The sequence below is a fragment of the Pithys albifrons genome, chromosome 7 (assembly GCF_047495875.1).
Source record: "Pithys albifrons albifrons isolate INPA30051 chromosome 7, PitAlb_v1, whole genome shotgun sequence".
Taxonomy (NCBI): Eukaryota; Metazoa; Chordata; class Aves; order Passeriformes; family Thamnophilidae; genus Pithys; species Pithys albifrons.
The window spans coordinates 20754821-20778824 of NC_092464.1; the positions used below are offsets into that span (position 1 = coordinate 20754821).

General features: G+C 37.8%; 1 protein-coding gene across 5 annotated transcripts in view; it reads right to left on the reverse strand.

Annotated features, from left to right (window-relative positions):
* The window catches only part of CACNB2 (calcium voltage-gated channel auxiliary subunit beta 2), a 248435-nt gene that overhangs the window by 104495 nt on the left and 119936 nt on the right, over positions 1-24004 (reverse strand). The window contains exon 1 of one of the 5 annotated variants that reach the window (XM_071560223.1): positions 2381-2534. The exons of the other annotated variants lie outside the window; for them this stretch is intronic. Coding sequence (XP_071416324.1) covers positions 2381-2413 — 33 coding nt within the window. The 5' untranslated portion in view covers positions 2414-2534. Of the gene's footprint in view, positions 1-2380; positions 2535-24004 lie in introns of those variants that run through there. 5 annotated transcript variants of the gene reach the window in all.

A 24004-nucleotide genomic window follows, 5' to 3' on the forward strand; every position in this document is an offset into this window, starting at 1 on the left:
ACATATATGTGTACATATGAAATGCACACGATGATCACATACATTTCCATTTCTCTGTTACTCTCTTTAAAGGTTAAGTTTCTAAAGATGGATTTCTTGACTTCCTCTAAGAGATGCTTTAATGATGTTATGTTTCATTCCATCAGTAGTCTCCTCCCTAGAATAAAAATCAAATTTTATATGCACGGCTGTAATGCCTAAAACTAATTTAAAATTGCTTTAAATTAATAGCAAACTTAAACTCTGAGATTCTTCATTATCAGTCTTTGCACTCACTTTGTCCTTCAGTGACTCAAGTAATTGTGTGGGAAGATAAAACAAATGCCTTTTCCATAGTGCAGAGCACATGATTTCATGAACAACAAATCTATAGAATGTTCACATCGATTCTAGCTTTTACAGAACAATAAAGGTGTTGTTCAAGCTTTATGTATGCCATCTACTCTATTATTGTACTTGTGACTGAGTAAAGCAAATATCTTGATAACTATGGCTTCCAAGATAACACCAAAAAAGTGTATCCTTATTTTCCCCTGAACTATCTTGCTTTAAAGAAAACCAAAGGAGAAAAAACACAAATGATATTTTGGTTTGCACTTAATGAAACATTTTGTTTGAACATATCATTACTTTTCAGTTTCAGGGACCTCTAGAGTTATCGAAAAGAACAAAAGAAAAAATAAAGGACATTAAAAAAACCCAGTCCCACAAAATTTATGGTGGGCTTCTTATTTTTTCTATTAATGCTATTTCACTTTACACAACTATATAGTAGAAAAGAGTGGAATGCGATGGTTATGTTTCATTCCACCTGTAGTCTCCTTCCTAGGTTAAAAAGTGTCTTACACATTAAATTATTTTCTATGGTACAGAGTATTTCAACATTTTTTAAAAGTTGAAACAGGATCAGAAAAAGAGATTGAGATTTGAGTCCAAAACCCTAGAACCATTCTTCAGTCATCTTGGTTATTTTCAAGATACTTTAAAATTTCAGACTCCTTGTATAAACCATGAAGTAACTCCACAGGGTACAATGGAATGAAAAACCATGCAAAAATCTAAAAGTCTGTTGAGAGAGATTTGCATCCCTCTAAAAATATCTACAAAATATAACCAAGGAAGAAAAAAAAAAGCTTCAAAGTTGGATGGTCTCTTTTGCTTCACCATTTTTATACACCCATAAACATTCTATAGCATAATCACTGCAATGCCATGTGGCTTACTTCTTTGGAGAAACTATGCTCTTTTCAGCTGCCTTGCTTGGTTTGTGAAAGTTTGTGCAAGTCATATACACAAATGAATTCAATGTGCAGACAGCTACACTTATTGTCCTGAATGTCTTCTACATTTCTTGCATCTTAAAAACATAGCTGGTTGGAATTTAAAAACAAAAACAAACAAAAAACCCCCAACAAAACAAAACAAAAAAACCCCAACTAAATTAATACCTTGAAATGAACCCAGACTGCCATAAAAGACCCCTTTATACTTCAAAAAGCAACTTCAATAATCAAAACAAAACATTTACAATTGTCAGTTATATGCAAAGAATGTGCCACTTTTTAACATGTGAAATTCATTTTGATGTTCCATAATAGAGTTCATATATTTTTCAGTTTCAGTTTTCCCCAAAGCTCCTCAGGTTTGGACTCAGTTAGGAGAGGTATGTGGGTGGAAGAATCCATCCATTTTGCTTACAAGTAGCACGTGAACCACAGGCTACAAAATCGCCAACTTTTATGTCACTTAAGAAAGTCGTGTGGAGCTATTAGTGGTTTTCTTTTGGTCTTCTCTGACATCATCACCTTATTTCAAATGCCATTTTACACACGTACTTGAGTAAAGAGTGTCACATCTTAATGTGGGTGTGTTCAGGTTTTTTTTTTTAAGCTAGCTCTTTTGATGGTCATTGCATTGCATTACATTTCAGACACATGCTTTGAACTGTACAAAATAAATGGTTTGGCAACATCCCCACAAACATACTACTAAGGGCAGTTCCGTAAACTCCTTGTAGTCTATCTACATCACAAAGTATGAGATAAATTCTGAATTGTTTATAGGCATGGATTTACTTGACTCAGAGACCAAATTGCCTCATAATATTCAGCAGTTAAGTATTTTCAACATTGCCACAATGTGATAAACAAGACAGAGAAAGCATGTTGCATTTTACCTAGGAAATTGTGTCTCACTACTTGAAGAACTTGCAGAAAAATATCATTTTGAAAAAGCAATCGAATAGGTAAGTACTGAAGTTCGACCAAAGAAAAAAGGGTATTGATAGAAATTCACAACTGCCCAATAAACTCTGAGACAGGAACATTAAAAGAAAGTAACAACTGAGGAGAGACGGAAAAATCCTTAGTTTACGTCTTACCACTTCGTAATCCTCACTGCCAAAAAGGTACATAGTTGCACCTTCACAGCCTGACACTAGTTGCCCAGAGTGCCCAAACGCCTTAAGTCAGATGTTCCGCTGCATCCTCATCTCCCGTGTCCCAGCCGGGCAGGCTTCCCAGAGGTGGCACAGCCCCGCGCTCCTTTCCCACGCTTGGGCTGCTCCTGAAGCGCAGCTGCTCTCGGGCATGAACTCCGAGCCTGTGCTGCGAGGCCGCAGGGCGGGCGGACTGGAAAACTACTCCGGGGGCCAAACTCTCCCGACGCGGCGGAGGGAGCAGCGGCGGCGGCGGCAGCCCCCGCGCCCGTCCGGAGAGGGGCGGGGAGGGGCGGAGCGGGGCAGCCCCGACCGGGGCGGTGCAGGAGCGGTGCGGAGCAGCCCCAGCTGGGGCGGTGCAGGAGCGGTGCGGGGCAGCCCCGGCAGGGGCGGTGCGGCCAGCGGGAGGCGGCAGCGCTGCGTTCCAGTCCTGCCCTGCCTCGCGCGACACCGCCCAAATTGTCTTCGGGGAAACGCGTGGTCCAGAAAACGCGAGTGGGAGCCGTGGAGCCGCGACTGGGGCTGGGAGAGCCCGGGAGCACCGCAGGAGCAGCGTCCCGGGAGCAGTGAGGGGGCGGATACTGCGGCCGAGGCGCTGGGGGTGAGCCAGCAGCTCTGGGTGAACCGGGGGCACACACTCGGCATCACCTAAACGTACCCCTCGGTCCTCTGACGGTGCTGCAGAAAGCCATGGAGCTATCTCACTATCTCTTAAAAACCATCAAACGAACAAAACACCAACAAAAACCCCAAACCACTGTCTCAAAGAAAACACGAAAAAACAAAACCAGCCCAGATACTTTCCCGTTTGCCTATTTCACTCACTTCATTGCTTTCCTCCTGCTCTTTAGTCCCAGACTGCTCTGTAAGTGAAACACGATGCAACTTTATCTCTGTAGCACAATTGCACTCAGGTAACAGAAAAGTTATACCCGCTGTGTCCAGTGCACGGGAAGCAGATGCAGCATGCAATACCACACCATAACAGATGAATCCAAGGCTCTGCCTCACTCCTGGACAACTTCTAGTCAAGGCAGAGCAGGCAAGGAAGCAGCCAAAAAGCAGAATAAAACACTTAACACTGAAAGACTTTAGAGACTACTTCACCAACAGCATTCCCAAACTCTTACTAAAACGGGGCTTGAAAATAAATCCCATTACACATATTTTAGGACATCATAAAGTAATCCAGAATGCTGAAATATTGCCCTCTGGGAAAGGCTGTTCTTTTCAACTGTGGAAAAGGCCACCAGCTGACATCCAGTAACACGACCCCACTCAACTGCTTTAAAACAGCACTAGGAAACCCATCCTGTCTCAGCTCAGTTCTCTCAATTTCTTATAGTTCATACCACTGCTAGCACTATGTCCTATAATCAGAACTATACATAAGCTGTAGGAAATAAATATGGAATATGGAATGTCTTAAGGAGGAAATGTGTGGGTGTATGCTTGCCCATTTATATCTATAATCAAGTTAATATAATATACACATCTCATGGCAAGATACCATGACCGCACGGAAAACTAGTTGGTGCTACTCAATTTCCTTCTCTTCCACAGAAGAAAGAGAACAAGACCTCTTTCCTAACAAAAGCACCAAATGAGGCAGTCCTAATATATTGTAAACATCCTCCCTGTTCCTTCCCCTGCCTCATCCCCTGCTTATTTTAAATAGATCTTTTCTTGACTACCTCAGTTTCTTTGCGTGAGTTACTAGGATATTCTTCTCTCAATGTGCCTTCCCTGTCAAAACAGACCTTTAGTCCTCTGTTGACTATATGTGACATGACTCATAAGTCTGGATTTTTAGAGCTTTGGTATGTATTCACAAGCTGAATTAAAACCAAGAAAATGGTTGGGAAGGGCAAATCAGAAGACACTCATTTTCTTTCCAACCATATGTTTACAAAATAGCATTAGTTTATCTGTCAGCCAAACTGGTCACTTCACATTATATCAATTGCAAATTACGCTTCAAACAAATAATATCATAATATTGTGTTCTCAGAAATTAAACAAAACATGCACCATTCCTGCATGGCGGTAAATAACAGACATCAGACACCACTAGTGAAATGTAATAATCACTTGCCCAAATTGGTTGCCCCTATCGATGCTGAATGAGTGTGGTCACATACACTTACTGGCTTTAATGTAATTGCCACAGCTTTACTGCACAGTGGTTTTAGTATGAAACCACACCTGTCAACAGTAGGCAAAGCCAGTGTCATCATCCATTACTTTGCTTGTCTGACACAGTTCATAGAAGCAACTGAAATTTGTGTGCTGTAACTTGATTGCTCCCTTTTGGATATGGCTCTCACAACTACATTTGGAGGAAAAAAAATTCAGCAGGAATGTTACAAGTTCCCTATCATAAAAAATAAGGAAAACATATTACTTTATATGTATTAAAAATTATGATGATTTTAATTTTTAAAAATAATTTCATTGGCTCCTGTACATTGGGCATGAATATGAAATCAAGGCGGATTGCAGTTCACATATACTCAACAGAGACCTAGGGCATTATTCAGGCTGTCACCAAAAGTGACTTTCATGTCACAACTAATTCTCACTACAGAGAGTACAAGCAGCCAGAGTCTGGCAGCTTGGACAGTAAATAAGCTGAATTGCTCATTGCTCTCTTGAATTGAAACATCATGACAGGTACCAAAGTCTGTCTCAGGGCTCCACAAAGCAGATCTCTATATAGCTTTTATGGTTCAAGAGTTAAAAGTCTGCAAAAATGCCACCCCTGTTGAGGATGTTTAAACTTAGCAAAGCACTGCTGGATGACCTCTGCTCCACTCCCAGATAAGTGACAGCAGTGGGTTTTCACTGTGCATTCTTCCCCTGTGCATCCTTCCTATGGTAGCTTAGTGTGACATGGGACACTACGGTGTCTCACCAGTGCTGACCCTTGCAGACAAGAGTCCCATCATCCACACAGAAAGAGTGAGCACAAAAGTGGAAATTAGAGAGAGTGAGGTTGGAAAAAGGAATCTGGCAGCAGAGAGGCTGGAGAGGCGGTGGAATGAGAAAGGCAGAAAGCCAGACTGCAGAACAAGGAAGGAAGCAGAGTGACTGTGTAACCCACAGGGAGAAGAGTCGAAAAGTCAGGCCAGAAGACAGGAATTAAGATGAGGCAAGAAAAATGTCTCTGGTAGGGAGGGAGCACAATAGGATTTGAGAAGACCTTCACAGGGAGAGCTGGCTACCTGACTAGCCTAAAGCTAGGTGGTAACCAGGGAAGAATGGAATGGTTAGGACCAGAGCAGAGATGCTGAGATGGGATGTCTGGGCAGAACTGATTGATCTAGCAAATATGGGCTATTGGAAAACATGTAAGTTGGAGACTTCAGCAAGAGACAAAGTTGCTATCCTATTTTTAGGATAGCAATATAACTGGGATAAAGGCAGAAAGTGTCAAAACCGCAGCAGTGTGTCTAAAAAATGTAAGGTGGAAACAAAGCTAAGGATGAAATTGCTCCTCTCTCCCATTGGTACTTTCCAGGAGGATATACTTTTGAAGATATATGACAGAGAGCTACAGGTACACAAACCCAACTTGATGAAGACTAGGCCTTATGCACCAGCATTCAGAGTAAAGAACAATAAACTGCTGTGACTGTGAGAGTAAAGATAGTCTGAAATGATGAAGTAAATCACAAGGATAAATTACTTGTTCAGCTTTCTACTGTATACAAGCACTATTACAGTAGCTTTTGCTCATCCAAAGAAGCAATGACAGCACTAACAATATTAATCGTTTGTTAACAGAGCTAAGCTGGTACAAATGCACGTGTCAATATGTGTGAACTTTGTTTTCTTTGATTGCTCCCCTAAATGTTGTTCCTTTCATACAAGTTTACTAAAGTGTATAGCGTCTCGTAAGAGGGGAGTAAGGAAGACAGATCCAGATTCTTGTCAGTGACTCTTAATGAAAAGGCAAAAAGCAAGGAGTATTGATTGAAACATAGGAAAATCCATTTGAACATAGGCATTTTTTTGGTGGTGGTGATGTTTGTTTTCTTGGATTTTTTTCTTTTACTGTGAGAGTGACTGAGCACTGACACAGACTGCCCAGGGAGGTTGTGGAGTCTCCATCCCTGGCGATGCAGGTGACTGGACTAGCCCCAGAGGTTCCTTTTTACCTCAACCAGTCTGTGAACCTGTACCAAATTCATAAAAAAATATCTGATTCATGCTGCTATTTTACCAACACTGTCTCTTCATTTTAATTTTTCAAGATTCAGCATAATGACTTTTCAAATTGTCAAAGAGAATAGCATTTAACTCCAGTATTTAAACTCTGACCCATGTCTTTTAAGCATAGCTATGAACTGTCTACACTATAAATAGCTTTGTATATCACAGTACTTTAACATAGTGCCTTTGGGAAAACAGGCAGAAAAAATTGCTGACATGGTTGTCAAGGTTAATAGACTAAACAGACCTTTCTTGATAAACAAGAATCTTTCAACTTGCATCCAAAAGTAACAACTTTTTTTTTTCTCCAGGAACTGTAATGGAAAACAATTGACCCTCTCTTACCTAATTCAGATTCAAATTCAAATTCCAGTGAAGAATGTCAACAGCGTGTAACTCTCTTACACAGGTAAAACCAAGAATTGTCTCTTGTAAATGCAAGAGTTTTTTAGAGGAACTTTGGCAATGCTGCTATTTTCCATTTTTCATTTACCTCTGGCCAAAGAACTCTGAGTAACTTGTCCCCTCTCACACATGCGATCAAGAGTAAGAGCTCTTTCATTTTAATTACTCTCCATCCAAACTATCCCTTTCCACACCAGGACTGAATAATTTCTTAACAACGATACTAACATGGGAAAATTATGATTAGCAAACAATTTTTCATTTTTTTTCCTATGAATTTTAGCTCTTCCATTGATTTTCTCCTCTGGTGGTCATTCTAACTGTGGGCAACACACTTCCAGCAGCATAAACTGTCACTTGATTATACCTGCAGGTGTGTTGCTGCCCTGAAAAGAGCTACAGGATGGATCTGAAGCCTAGGCCGCCTTGTTCCTCTGGACATCAGCACATTGAGAAGAATGGTCTTTTTCAATTCTTCTCATTTCCATTGTAACTCTTTGAATGCAGTATGGTGGGAACCACAGTGTCTCAGCAGTTAAGAGTAACTGGGAAATAAGACTCAATGTTTTAAGAGACTTCCAAGTATTTTACAAAAACAATAGGACTGTCTCAGCAAGGGAGACTGAAAACATGGTAACCCAAAAGAGTTAACAGCTTGACCATAACACCATGCTGCTCATACACTTTCATGACAGGTTAAGTATTTAAGAGTTTCCCACACTCCTGCTGAACACCCTTATTTGTATGCTGGGGGTACACAAGGAGTGGGATGACAGGGCCAGGACACAATCTGACCTCCTCCTTCTTTTGAATGACACCTTCCCTTTTAAAGCATCCCTCAAAAAAAAAAAAAAAGCCAAGTTAAAAAGGGTTGCTTTTTTTTTTTTGGTTGTTTGAATTTTTGTACCAGCAGAAGTGTTGGGCAGCATCTCAGAACACAGTGCAGATTCCAAATGATAAAATTGCTCCACGTTCTTTTCTAGCTGACTTTCTATTTCTTTTCTGAATGTATTCACTTTACATGCAACCACAAAATTCAAGTCCATCTCCTTCCATAAAATTCATACATCATGTAGAATGTTTATAATTCTCCCTTATAGGTGGTGTACATCTGAAAGAGGGTTGTTAAGTAAGATTTATTCTGTGAGGTTTAATTTAGGTATATAATAAACCAACATCAACTAATTCAAGATGCAATAATGAAACATTTCCTTCAGACTAATGGCACATCTTAAATCTCAAAACCAAGCTTAAAATGAATGAAAGATAAAATAAAATCTGAAAGTATGCCCATGGAACTATTGGAATTCTATGTAAAATTTATTTTTAAACACTAAAGCTGCTTATCATTTGCAGATTGTTATTGGTTATTATGGTTACCATTCTCTAACACAATCTATTTCAGGAAACAGCAGTGATAACATTAACAGCAGACAACTTCTCAACTTGCAAACATACATATATTAGGGGCACATGCTATCTCCTGCTGCACTGAAAGATAACATGAGTATGTTCTCATAGTGTCACAGAAATAACAAGCTCCTGTTCTCCTTGTAGTCAGATGTTAAAACATTTAACCCAACTCACAATGAGTATCAGGAACATAGCAAAGGTTTTAAACCATTTGTGTTACAGATACATAATACAAGTACCTGTTGCATTTTGAATCCTTTGCATCACTTGGATATTGTAGAGGTGCTATAAATGTTATAAGTTTGAATGTCTGCTCACAGGTGATTGTTTCCATGTGTGGGCAAGCCTTTATTTTTCACATGTGATGTAGAGTCATTGTCCTCTTATGCCTCGCTGCAGTGAAACACAGGGATACAGACAGAAAGAACAATTCAAGAGTTCAACATGCTGCTGCTGGTCTAGGATGTTCACAAAACTCATCTGAAGCCAAATGTGCTGCCAAACACTTCTGAAACAGCTGTAAATTCTGTCAGAGCTTTAAGTGGTGGGAAAAAAAAGTCTTCAACAATCATATCAAAGAGAAATAATGATCTGAGTACTAAAACAGAGAAAATGTTCATGTTGTTGTATTTATTATCTGCAAGAAGGGAAATTAATATGCTTTTGAGAACAAGAATATTAATAACAGAACCAAACTTCACAGAGAACACTAAGATCTTGAAGTAGAATATATCAACTTACACAATGCTGTAAAAACTGCCCGTGCTGGCTATTTTTCCTTAAAAAATACAGCTTTCCACTGAAAAGTTATTAAATTAACTCCATAGTGTCACCACTACATGCTTCTACACTGAATGCAACATTAAATAAAGAGTGTGTTTTAATCTCAGTGAAAGGCTTTCAACTCTCACACTCACACACATCTGCTTCTGGGGGCGCTGAAATGCTTCAAGTCCCATGAGCAGCTCAGTGATCGCCAGATGCTGATTGCCCAGAGCTGGAGACTGAGCAGTAACTTCAGCTTATAGCTGTGTACAGGAGCTACCACACACTGCTAGGGACACTAACCACCTCTGGCCATATCCACTCCCTGAAAACTGTGCTCCAGTTGCAGGTTGGCTGGTGGGTTATACAATTCCCATATGCAGGACACTATCTTAGTAACTAATAGTTCACAATTAGAGGAGATATCTGAGCCCTGGTCCTTTAAAATGGTTTAGGTTTTTAAAATGTCCAATCATATCTCAAAATCACATGTATAGAAGTGCTTGTAAACCTTGAGCTATCAATTCCTTCAAATTCTGTTCTCATTTCAGAAAATAAAATGCATCTAACCAGAATAGCCACAACAGCAGGCCACAGGAGGCATTTTGGCTCACTTTGCTTTTGTTTATGCATTTTTGGCACAAGCCTTCATTCCACAATTCCGTCAATTTAAATTATTGATTATCACCAAATGTTGCGACTTCTTTGGCCTAATCACTTCTTCAAATCTCAGTTCCCATTTCTTATTTTCACTGTTTGAAACCTCTGATATTTCTGATGGTTACAGGCAATCCTAAAAGCTGTATTAGTTAAGTTTAATTTTTGGTGGACTGGCTTGTATAATTTAACAAGCTCCAGTGAAATGAGTTTGGGTGCAGTGTGAAGGCTGGAAAGCTTGTCTCTGCAGAAAGGAGTATCACTTGAGACCTGATTCAGAGCTCAAAATAGGAATTAAGTGGAATTTAGACAGCAAATGTGTTGTAATGGCTCTTTCATCTATGATGCTGGGTGTCACCCTGGCACAGCAGAAACGTACTTCAGTGTAGTGAGCAGGGAGCCAGATGCGTAATCCTGATAACAACTCAGTGCATTGTGGTGAAAACACAGTCGGAAGAACCAGCACATCAGCTAAGGGGAGACAGGAGTTTGCAAGGGAGTGGATGAAATAAGTACAGTAAATTGTTCCTTACTTAGAACTAATGCAGCATTTTGCAACAACATTTTCAGGACTTCCCTGATAAGATACAGCATGAAGGTAAGGTACTTTTAGTCAATCTTCCTTGTCTACTCAAATTAACAGAATCTTGTTAGCAGAGAGTAAGAAGGTGAATACCTAGTGCAAGGTGGAAAGGTCTTCCCTCTTCTACACTGAAAGGACATATTTTTTCCCAGTTACAATCCACATTGGTGTAACAATGTGATTTTTCCATTGTTCTGTTTGGCACATTTTTCCCCTCCTCTTACTACAACTCACAGTCAGTGCTCATAAAAAGAATGCTCTGAACAGCCTGGCTCCCCCGTGCTGACAGTACAGAAAGCTCATGCACCAAAGCGAAGAGTGAACCTGTTCTGTCATCCAGCAGTCATCGCCAACTACCATTTTTAGGTACAAATCTATAACACTAAGGTGAGTTGGAAGAGTATTTTTGAACTCAATGAGAAACTCCTCCTAAGCACAAAAAAGTTTAATAGAAAAATGATTTAATATGATGGGAAAAGTTAATAATATAAGAATTCTAATCAAATCCATAACTGTTGATCTTAATGCGGTAGTGACAGTATATCACGTTGTGCATGACATGAACAGAATAAGGAATTTACACTAAACCAGCATCAATGCACAAAGTTGCTTTTAAAATTTAATAAGGAAATTATTCTCTCAAGCAGTTTAGTTCCAACACCTTAAACTTTTCCTAGAATTAAGTACTTCCACCATTACAATGCTAGTTGCTTTATGTACATACAAAGTGTAATGAAGCTGGGAGAGCCATGTGAAATCACAGTGATGGAACCTGATCACATTTTCTTGCCAGAAAACATTCATCCAGAAAATATAATGATGTTCTGGGGGCTAATGATTTACTTGGAATTTTGCAGAAAGTTATCAAAGTGCTTAGTTTGCAAATGACTTTTCTAGTACCCCACCACTAGCTATTAAAATCATTATATAATCAAGCATTAACCTGCTTCTTACATACCAAGTGACCCTGTTCCCAAGACAAACTAGAAACATTGCTGAAAAGCAGTATTTTAGAAGTTCAAACTTTACTTTTTCCAACGCCTCATATATATATACATCTTTATTTACAAATTTCCAGAGAGCAAATGCTGAAGACATTACTCTTTCAAATAATACTGTGGTTAGAAAATATTTGTTTCATTGCTAGCTTATAAAAATATTGATAAAGTATATGTAAATGTGACATGAAAAGAAATAAGCAGAACATTTCAAGTAACTGTCAGTCACTGAATATTGCTTAAACAAATAAGAAAAATCATAGAATATTTTGTGTTAGAAAGGACCCTTAAAGGTGTTTTAGTCCAACCCACAGCTGTAAGGTTTTTAATAAGAGGAAAAACTGTAAAGCTCAAGCAGTCTTAGTCACAGGGGAAACTATCCTGATGAACTGAGCCACTGAACGATGTACTAACAAGACAATTCTGTGCAGGAATTGAACAGAAATGATAATACACTGAAGACTTTGTCAAACTGAGCAGACACCAAGTTACAATGATTGCAACTGTAAGCTGGTCTTTCTATAGGAACCCTTTAACCAGCATGAGCCTACTCAAATGAAATTTAGCTTTTATATCTAGAATTGCTAGCAGATCTTTAAAATTGTTTTTTTTTCCCCAGTAACAATATTCTGTTAATACCATTAACTAACAAGATAATTTTTAAGGGATGAATATTATGAATTGTAAATCTGACAGCATCCTTTCCACAGCCTCAAAATACTCAGGAAAAAATAGATCCTTATATCCACTAAAATACTGCAAAATGCAATGTATCATTAATGAGCTTCAGAAAAACAAGTTGTTTTGTGACAGCAGAAGAAATGAAGCTTGGGTTCCCACACACACCTCCACGGTACCTTCAGCTCTCATTTTCCCTACACACCACATGTTCTGTACCCTCAGCTCCCCTCCCCTCCCCAAACTTCTCTTTGCTTTCCATGAGCTGCTGCTTGAACAAGAGGCAACACTCATTTCAGCTGTTCCAGAGTTAAAGTCATGCTCCTTGGCTGGCTGGGTGCTATCTTTTAGATGCCAAAGGAGCCCAGAGTGCCTTACGTCTCCCACACTGGCATGCCAAGAAAATGGCTTTAACAGCTCCATCCGGCCCCCAAGTAGGTCTGTTATAATCACTCCATGCTTCTAAGACCTCTGCAAGGCTGATTTAAATTGGCCATTGGATTGAAGTTCCTGAGAAGCACAACTAACAGATGGAAAGTGGGATTGCATAAATCTTGTCTTAGGAAATAAACCTAAAAAATGAGAGCTGTTATACAAAGACTGTCCATACACTTTAATACTCAGCAGCTTGTTTAAATGTAAGATGATGCCATGAGCAGCAATGTAAACACTTAATCTGTCAGTCAGGAAATTTCTAAACTATCATTGTCACAGAACACTGGTTGCTGTTATTAAGCAGTTACAATTATGGTATAAACAACAGGCTTCTGTTCAGTGTACATACAGCACCAGTGGTGCATAAAAATTTGTAAAGAAATACTGCACTTATAACAAAGGACTTTAAGGATCAGTAATTAAAAGATTGCAAAAATTTATATATTTCTATGTAATTAGACAACCTATTTTCAAAATTCTGGCATCTCCTGTATTTTGCCCCCTAGCAAAAAAAAAAAAAAAAAAAAAAAAAAATTCAAAATATTGAAATAAAGCATCCCAGTTTAATAGCCTATGAAATGGATATCTGAATGCAAAGTTTCAAGGCACTTTACCTCCCTTCCTTCTACATGTTTTTTTTTGCTGCACTTCCACACCATGGATCCTGGGAAGTAAATAGCAGAATTCCAATTTCATGAATTCCCAGGCTTGTTCACTGCGACTTGAAAACTGAATAAAAAGTAGCAGCAGCAAATATATATTTCACTGATGTTAAAAACATAAATTCAGGTAAATTTGGGTAAAATGCAAAAAGGCAGGGTGCCACTTCTCTGCATAGAGGGTGAGGTAAGGACAAAAGGACAGCCTCAGGAGACTGTACAGAATGTGAGCCTGATGTGCTTACACTTTCTGGCAGTTACCAAAGTTTCCATATTAAAGAATTTTTATGTTACAAGGACTGTTGTGGTGGTGAAAACGTATCAGTGGTTATGCAATAATCATTATTTTATTTCATCCTACTATAACATTGTATATTAACTTGACTACATCGGTCAACCTTTTACAAGGGATATCCCAAAATTTGGGGACTAAGAAAAATGTACCCATAAAACAGTTATATGAATTTCTGGTCAATTATACAATTGGTATCCACCTTTCATGCAGCAACTGTCATTAAAAGACTATGATCAATAATCAATTTACTTAATTTTTCATGCCAAGAAATATGAGTGTTCTCAAGCTATATATCTTTTTTGATCTCTGCAACTGCTTTCCTCACAGACACTTACACAATTCATTTTTTCAATTAGATAATGTTGAAGGACTAGTTAAAAATAGCTTAAAAATAGCTAATTTTCAAGCATAGCTTTCTGTAAAATGCTTCTGAACAAGAAATGACTACAGCAAAAATTCACATTAGCAAAGCAAATGCTCTTCCCCTCATGGCACATCTAGAGAATAGGATAAAACTGAGGAAAGATGACAAGAACGGTCATCAACTATAACTTTGAAAAGACATTTGAACAAATATTGAGAAATCCATGTAACATACATGGCTGAATCCATTTTATTCCTTTCCACATCTGATTCACTTCACCTCCCCTGCTTTATTGGTGTTTCTCAGTTTGCAAGGGCTGTACATCCACAGCACCACCCACTGCGATCTCTTCACCTGCCAAACTGCAACTTCTTCATCCAACAGGACCTCTGTGATCATGCTAAATAGAACTTGGACTTCTTCTTGATGTGATATGAGGGAAAAGCTTCATGTTACCATATGTTACCATACAGCCCAGATAAATCAAACTCACCTTGTCCTTGATGACATTTTCTGACAACCAGTAGACAGAAAGATGAAAATGTTGCATGGAAATGTGCACATTATTCATGCTAAGTTCTAACATCAAGTTGCTTTAGGAAAACCATATTTTTCCATTTGACTTTTTTTTTCATTTTACAATATTTTTCCATGGAAAAAAATATGCTCCAATTTTTCCCCATTTATAATTGTATTGGGATTGTTAGAGAACGCCAAAACATACTATTTCATCAGAACTCTTAATAACTGCTTGTATGTAGATTAAAGCATAAACACTTAAGATTTTGACTACATATATATTTATTAGATTAAAAAAAACATTAAAGGCAGCTATAGCTATGGTTAGACTGGATGATCTTAAGTGTTCTGTGATTCTACTAGTAGCTAATTTTTACTGTTCTGAACATCCATGCTGAAAACACATCCAGTGGAGTTGTAGATAGTAACTGTACACTTTCCTACTTCATGGCACATTCTAATTGGAGTAAAAAATTGTCCATAAAGAAAAGTTATCCATAAGAGGAGAACAGAATGGATGTTAGTAATAACCGTTTAGCTTCCTGTGTGAAGATCCCTGAATAATCCAGGAATAAGAATGATCCAAATCTGATTTCCCTCTAGAAAAAAAAACTGTGGAGCAGCTGTTACACAAGACAATGTCTCTGAGTTTTCTCATTATAACTCTGGAAAGCTACTGTCATGCTTATAGTACAGTTCTTTTACTGCAATTGTATTCAAATCTCTCATAAATGTTATAGAAAGCAGCAAGCTTCAGCCAAACATTTGGCTTAAAGTTATATTTATTTTAATCTCCTTCCTTTGATTTATGCAGTGCAAAAATGAAAACAAAGCACATCCATTAGAACTTTAAAAATATTATTTGTCATCTATATATATCTTATTTCACAAGCACAGCTGTTGTGGCATATCTGCTACTGTAAGTCCCTTACTCCAGGATACGTGTGCCTGGTCAAATGCTGCCAAACAAAAACTCAGGAGTATGTTACAAGCTAACCGAAACAAATAATAGAGTATAAGGTTTGTATCTGTAAACAGAATGTACTTCAAGCAACTGCCAGCAGAGAGTCCCATTGCTCTCATATGGAGAAGAAAACAATTTAGCACAATGCCCAGAATCACAGTACAAACAGCCAGCTACTTCTTTTTAACTGCTTCGATAGAGTTATAGACAGAAGCTGTCAGCAGCAGCCACCTGCAAGTGCTTTCCTTCCCCCTCAACTCAATTTTTTTTTTTTGCAGTTTTTCAACATTGTAAGTCAAATTAGTATGATTTTAAAAAGGAAGCTCAAAAGTATAGTTCGGACTTCCACAAAAAGGCTGCCACACTTCTCAACAACATTTCAGCTTTGCCATATGAGAGCAAAGTGAAACAGTTTAACTGTCATTAAATTAACTCTCAAGCCAGTCTCTACATCACATTGTAAAATTGAAGGGCGCCCAAGCATCTGGCCTGCACTCCTTCTGCATATGCTTACCCCAGGAGTAATGTGCTTAGTTTGAGGAGACATCAGGCGTCTGTCAAGCATATCAGCCCCACTCCAAGCAGGCCAGCCCTTCCAGCAGCAGCAACACTTCTCACAGGAGCAAAACCTCCGATAAAAAGCAATGCACCAGCGAAAACTTCAGCAGATCAGCCTACACTGACCATTATTGGAAATACTTGCCCATGTAAGGCCTGGTTTACAGGGCCCAGCTTTTGTCTATGTGGAGCAGGACTGTTTGCTGGCGATTACTCTCAGTTGTTGATCTGATTCAGTCCCTATGTTAGGTTCCAGCTCAGCGGAGAGCCCGTCACCATCAATTACCAAGGAGGAGTGGGAGGGCTCCGTGCTCACGGTGACGTCAGGCGCTGTAGGAACGCAGCCAGCACACTTGCTGAAGTAACATAACATTTTATTAATCTCAGATACACACCTTGCATTGCCCCCTGTGAACATACAACTGGCTGTGCAGCCAGAAACAAGTCATGGGCAAGCATCTGAACATAAACACTGCAAAAATCAACTTTTTGATGCTTGTGGATAAGGAATGTTTTTTATTTCTCCCCTACTCCCAGAGATATTATGCACAAGAATTTCAAGCTGTAAATCTCAATTTAAGTTGGAAATTTTCCCTGTAAAAAGAAAATTCTTCTTGACTATAATTAATATAAAAGGTCAGTTATGGTAGAAGATACGTACAAATGAACCTTAATCATAATTCTTTATATAAAATACCATCCTAAAAAAACCCTCATTAGACATATCAGCATGGTAATACTTCCATGCATTCACCAATCTATTGATACCATCAGGAAAACTCACATGAACAATATTATTGGCCCTAATGAGTTTAAGAATTTGCAAGATTAAGGTCAAGGCTTAAAATAAGAGCATAGGTTAGATGTAAGTAAGAAGAAGGAAAGATAGATGTTTCTCTTAGTCCAAGGGTTCTGGAGGTGTAATAAAGAGGAGACAGGAGAAGGCAAAAACAGGGAAGGAATGGTACAGAAAAAGAGTTTCAGAGAAGCTGCTTTGTGCTTCTGTTACCACTGAAATAATGAATGCTGAGCCAGTGACTCCTCAGAGTAGCAACAAGCACACATTTTCTTTTGGCTCCAGCTGCTCAGTGAGCAAGGCAATCTTCTCTGCCTACGCCTTGACACTGGTCTTTAATAGGCATGTAAGACAGGCAATGCCCCATAAAGTCCAACCAAGTCCATGAGAGTCCAAACTGTGGTCCATGAGAGCTGAAAATGTTGCTTATTTTCAAAGGCCAAACTCAACACCGACTTTGTAAGTAGACTTTGTAAAGTTGATGGCACTTGGAGGGGGAAGGGCAGACCCTACCTATATATGTCACAATAAGAATCAAAAGATTTTTTTTTTTCCCTTTTAAACAAAGACTTCTGACTGGCTTCCATTTATATTAACTGGTTTCTGTACATATTTTCATACAATCAGTTTTAAGGGGTACCAAGATTGGTCAATATAAAATTATAATCTTGAATGTGATTTTTTTATTTATATTACCAGCTTACTAAGTTATTAACAATTTTAACTCACTCACTGAAACAAGAAGTGACTTTTGATTGATACCTGATCAGGTGTTTGTTTGCTGTGGTTTTCCTGAACGTTTTTATTTTGATTTTTTTTTTATTTTTAGGAAAGTATGAGAATGCAAGATTGTTGAAATTTTATCACTGTTTCAGAATTCAATATTCATATAAGGTCCAGTTTGGATGCCAAAAGACAATTAAATAAGCAGAAACCTTGCCTTTATTTCTCATGAAACAGACATTTCTATTTATCTTAAATAGATTCAGCAAAGAAAAATACACAAGACATTAACAACCTCTTACATAATTTATTTTGACTTCCATAAGGAACGTCTAAGGATGGTTACTGAAGTAAAAACGTGGAAACAACGTACCAGTTTCCAAGGAAGCAAACAGTAAACTTCAGCGAATACAATTTTAGAAGGCTGTGAGAAGTATGGCAATTTCTGATGCAATACTATATAAATGTCAGTAGTTTTACAGTAAAATTACTAAGTTAGCTTTTTGGCAAAATTATTATCCTTAAAAAGTTTAACACATGCTGTGGGCCACAAATACCTTGGGGCAAATCAGAACTACTCTGAAGAATACACAATCACAGTCCCAGCTGGAATATCATAATTAGGACAGGACAGCTCTCATTCCAGAGGCTTATTTTCTACCCTTCAGCAGATTTTACAGAACACTGAATTAAACTTGCAGGACCATGGTGTCATTATAGCAAATTTTGGTATCACAATATTGAAACAAAAGAACTTTGTAGTAGAAAACACAGTAATAAGATGATTTAAATTGTAGAAATAGCAATAGAAAAATTCACTGCTACCAATCATAAAGTTTCAAAATAGAAACCACCTATTTTTCTTTCCATTTTTTTCCTTCTTTCTTTTCTTTCCTTTTTTTTAAACAAAAACTTCTAGCATACAGTCACAGAACTAGTATACAGTAAGCACTAGATGACTTCTGCCCTTTTTTCCCCAAGAGCGTGAATCATCACCTAATAAGTATCAGATCTGTTAAAAGCTGCCTGCTGTGTATCTTGACAAATTAAGGTGCCTTAAAACAAAAGTGAGTGATCTTATCTTCAACCCCTTACAGAAAAATATAACGTCTTTACTAAGAGAAAGGGAACACAATTAATCCAATTATTACTATTTTAGTTCATTCTTTAATCCTGTATAGCTCTAATGGATAAGTAGCCTTTAAATCTTAATATTCTATATTTACACAGAAATTTCATCATATGTTTTGATTAATTTTAAACCCAACTTTATGAAATTTTACTGTGTTTGGACTATAAATGCATTAAGCACATTAGAAAACAGAAGGACTAATTAGCTAAATGCTTATAAGATGCTAATAAAAGCTTGCTTGTGAATGTTTAACTTTTTTTATTTTGTCTCTTTGTCTAACAAAACAAGATATTTGTACTCTGCCCCTTTCCATCCCAAGCTAAAAATGGATATCAGTCTGCAAAAGTTCTTGTTGAAAAAGCAGATCAAAAATGAGTAGTTAGAGATCACACAGTCAATAACTCAGGAGTTGATAAAACCTTAAGACATATGAGTAATGTTTCTTGTCACCAAGTTATTATGCATCAGCTGATCCATATGTGGACATGTGGGCATGTTTAGCATATGGCAAACAAATTAAGGGAGTTTATTGTAACTCTGTCTCATTATGAATTAAGTTATCTGACATTTTCTGATGGATATATGCATGAACATGTAATACATGGCAACTTGTAAATCTACATGTCTAAGTCTAACACACACACACATATATATATATACAGAACATTTAATCTATTTCTCCTTTCCTTCCCATTTTAAAGCAGATAATGCCTTTGTTTTTATTCAGTCACCAAGCATCTCATCAATCTTAAACAATTTCTCAAAACATAACTTCATGCTTCCAAGATGCCTCAGTTAGGTATCCGAGTATCCCATACAAAGAACTCACGTTCAATTAACTACAATCCAAACTATTCCCTTTTCTTATTTAAAGGTGAATATTTATCCCTTTGCCCTTCCTGTAACTGAAATATGTTACCAGCTCTTCTCATGTGGTTAAGATTCAGGTTCAGAAGAGTTTGCTTTCCAATTTTAGAAAACACAAAATCTTTTCAAAAGATATCAAGGTCCTAAAATCCCTTATTTTTTTTATCATGACAAGACAGTAGAACACTGTATATGCCTACGCAAAGTTGATATGTATGAATTTTGACATCTAAAAACTTTTTGTTGAGAAGACAGATGATAAATTAGTCAAAGCTTACAAAGAGTCAACAATTCAGCAGCAAACAAACCATACTCAGATCTTATAAATTTTTGCAACAGCCATTTCACAGAAAACACGCGAACTCACCCAAGTCCTGTCAGCAGGAGACCGCTCAGTTCCCTAGCTCCTGTCAAAGTTCATGAGGTTTCTGAAGTTCATCCTTCCCTTTCTGATCTGTACCAAAGGGCCAGTCCACTTGCTGTTGTGCACACTGACATAGCAGAGCCCCAGGTGAGATGCTGAGAGAGGAGTTGGCTGATACTTCTAACAAAAGACAGCAGCCCGCTTGCTCTCCCAGCACAGTGAGAGCTGAGCTGTAGGATCGCTGATCACTTTCCTAGTACACTCTGCCCAGTTTGAGCGAAGGACATGAGCAAGGTCTCCTGCCTCAAAGGAGAAGTTTGTTCAGTACCAGACATAAAGTCAATCTCTTGTTTTTGTCTCCATGGTCAGTGAAAACTGAACTATTTTCTGTAACTGGGAGAGGACTCCAGATGAAAAACTTGTCACAGAATAAAGAAGAAAATTCCGTAACCTCTAAATATCGCAAAATAGGTTTGAAGATTTGATACAACTGAGTACTCAAACCAGCAGTGTTATTGGTAATGACAGGGAAGAGTTTGATGGATGTTTTTTAATAAGGGCAACCTGACTTGATTAGATACCTATTGTGAGAAAAAAGTTTACAGCAGTGTTTTACAGTTTAAATCCACAATAAGAGTGCCTGGTTTATCAAGAACTGCACCTGATATTCCTCATTTTTGACCAGCTAATTTGAAAAATTGTCTTGCAAATTGTTGCTCCTGAGACCATCAGTCTCATCCAAGAGTGAACTGCTGCATGTTTATGGACATTGATCTTCCTGACTTCAAGTACACACTGCTTTGCCAAAAATCATTTGAATGTAAAATGTGGAATTCCACTGGTCTAAGTAACTTCCATTTTTACATGACACTGCCTTACTGCAAGATCCACAAACTAGGATCAGTGTGCAACAGTACTTCAAGGTTTGTTGTTGGTTAGGCAAGCAGGATTCACAGAGCACCTACATTTGATTTGGTTTAAATTTGATTTAAATTTGTGCAGAGAAGGAACTTCAGCACTAGATGAAGTTTTAAGTTTCCTGATGGCACTGAAAGATGTGTTAGGACATTTACAGGAATCTGAGTGCAGCACATAAAACACAAACATCACATAAAACAGCACGACTTAAATTTTAACAAAATTACCACTGCTGGGAGCAGAAGTCTTGGTCCTCTCCACTTTTGCCCTCATCCCTGGTACCCTTCCCTCAGCAGGCCCTTCCCTCCCCTCTGCTGGCCCCAGCACTTGTTAGACCCCTCTAGGACAAAAATGACATATCTTGTTTAGTAGGAAACTACTTGCTTGTTTTGTGGTTTGTGTTGTTTTTTTTTTACCAGGGTCAGTAAGATGAAATGACTAAAGGAAACAAAAGCAGGGGAAAGGATGCTGGTAGTGATGGTGACAACAAGCCTAAATCACTGCAAAACCTTATGAGACAACTTACTAAGGGCCTAACCCCCTTTGTGAGTTTGATTTCTATTCTGTAATGCACAGCAATAGCTATGCAATGTAATACTGTTTCAGTTTAAAAGCAAAAAAGACATCTACTTCACAATAGGTATCTCCAATTCAAAATACTAATAATTAACCACTCCCACACAAATACCTAAGTAAACAGGAAAATGATGGCTTTTATAATACATAAATATATTATAACATTTAAATGAAGGTACTTTTTGAAATTAAAGATAATTCATGACACATTTTTCCTGTTCAAAATACAAATTTAACTTCATCCACAGTGAATAAGGCATAGCCCTCCATCCATGTAGTTTGATTTTATACTTATAATAGCTACAGACAATGTTAGCTTACTGCAATCTCCTTCAATGTTAATTCTTCTGAAAATGTTCTTATTGGCGTGATCTGAAGCCCACAAGGCTCTCTTCGTTTGCCTTTAGATTAGGCCCTTACATAACTGCAACATCTGGGGCCCATTTCAAATATGCAGTTCCAGCAGACACAATTTCTGTCTGTTTAATTTTTGTTTAACAGACACCTGTAATTTGGAAAAACTAATACATATTCTCCAAGAAAATAATGAAATAAATACTGTAATTTTGTATGACATACACCCCCAGTGTATTCCAGTGTAGGGTTTTTTCAACTTCTGTGCTTTGCAAATTAATATCCATCTCTAAACAGGGGATAAAAACAACAGCAGACCACATTACCACAGCTGGAAATTCTGAAAGAGAGAAGGCCTAGGGTCAATACTCTTCTCCTATGTTATTTTTATGCAAAGTATACAGAGTATTACATATACTTCTTAAATTCTAGATTAATCTGTGATCTTAACTCAGCAGCCAGCAAAGTAATCTAATATTGAAGTACAGAAGACACACCACATGACAGCAGAGCCCACATGAAGTAACTGACAATACGTGAGGGAATGCATATTTTTTTATGTGCAACTTCACAGTGATGTTTGGAAGGGATTGCTATCAAATAGTGAAAACCCCCCACTCAAAAGCCCTCAAGCTATACATAATGTAGAAGTATGATGAACTGTTATAAACAGTTATATTATTCTTAAGCATAATTTTCCTCCAGTGAAGAACAACTATGTATTCTTGTTAAGATGCTTTTTTTCCCTACCACTAATTAAAAAAATCAAACAAGGATACCTATATCCATCCTTATAACTGCACAAACAATAAAATGTTAACAGGATTATGACTAAATCCTTGTGAAGAATTCATAATCACTACTAGAGAAAAAAAACCTTGCTGAAATAAAAAGATAAGCCAGAACAACTACCCAGTAAGATGCACTGACTTAAAGGGAATCAGAGAAGTCTTCAGATTACAGCCTCTAAGATTATATCAAAAATAGGTCAGTACAAGAGTTCATTATAAGGACTAAAAATATGCTATTTTAAAATTATTTTCTCAGTGCTTACCAATGCAATGAATGGATTATTCACACTCTCATCTATTTATTTGATGTTCTCGGTTGGAGACCCATTTATCACAGAATACTACAGCCTACAAATACCTGATATTATCTTTCTGTAATGACAGAAATTATAGTTTTTTAGGCAGATAATGCAGAATTTTCAGTGATCCTTTGCAAACAATAGCAGTCTCCACCCATGAATCTAAAAGGCGCTGGACTTTGCAATTCACAGTTCAACACTACTTATCTGGATTAGGAAAGCAATTACTTGCCAATTAAGACACCTAAATAGGATCAAGAAATCAATGTAACACAGCAAAAAGAATGCTAACTTACTCTTTTTAATAATAACAAACACTGTAGGGTTTGGTTTTTTTTGTAAGCAGGGAAAGAATGATAAAAACCCAAATTTAAACTACAACACAGAACCTACTTTGGCAGAAGACTAGACTGCAAAATAAAGCAATTAAGCATTTGATCAATGTTAATTGAATTCCCTTGTCCTCACATAATCATATTCCTATTTTCAGAGAGCTCCTGCATTTTTTAGCACTCAGACAGATTAATGTTTACTGATCTACTACCTTATATGTTTTTTTTCCTCTTTGTTCCCCTGAGTATTTGGGCCACAGGCCTCCTGTATTGTTCTGAAACCTGTATTATTAACTTGGGGATTTTTTATTTTCTGAGAAGCTCATCACTAGCATTCTCTATAGCTTCAAAAATTTATCTTCACAATAAGAAGCAAAATAGGAAGTAAGACGGAGGGAACTTTTTCCCACTTTATAGATGTGACTTTAAGCAGGCAGAATATGGACAAAAGGGGACATAATATCTCCTCAGTACTGGAAATCGGAGCATGCAATCTTTCTGTTGCCTGCAGCACCACAGTTTGGTGTGCAAGAGAAAGCCTGTTGCTCCCAGTATCAACACCTCACCTCCAAACAGCTGACACCAAGAAGAGATCCTCTTGTAATGAATCTTTGGAAGAAAGAACTTAAGTCATCACAACCATCTGCAGTGTAAATTCAGAAATCATGTTGCTATTGAGCATTCCCAGCAAATGACAGAACTGGACTCAAAAAGTGAATGGACACAACACATTCTTGCAAAACAAATCCACTGAGAGCCAGTGAACATACATTAAATAAACCTTAGAAACAGTACCACAGCTGCAGTTCTTGTGCCAGAACTCATGGAGAATAAACTGTTATGTGCAAGGATATGACTATCCACTTGCTTTGTGCTTATATTTCTCTCTATTTCTGCTATTGGCTAC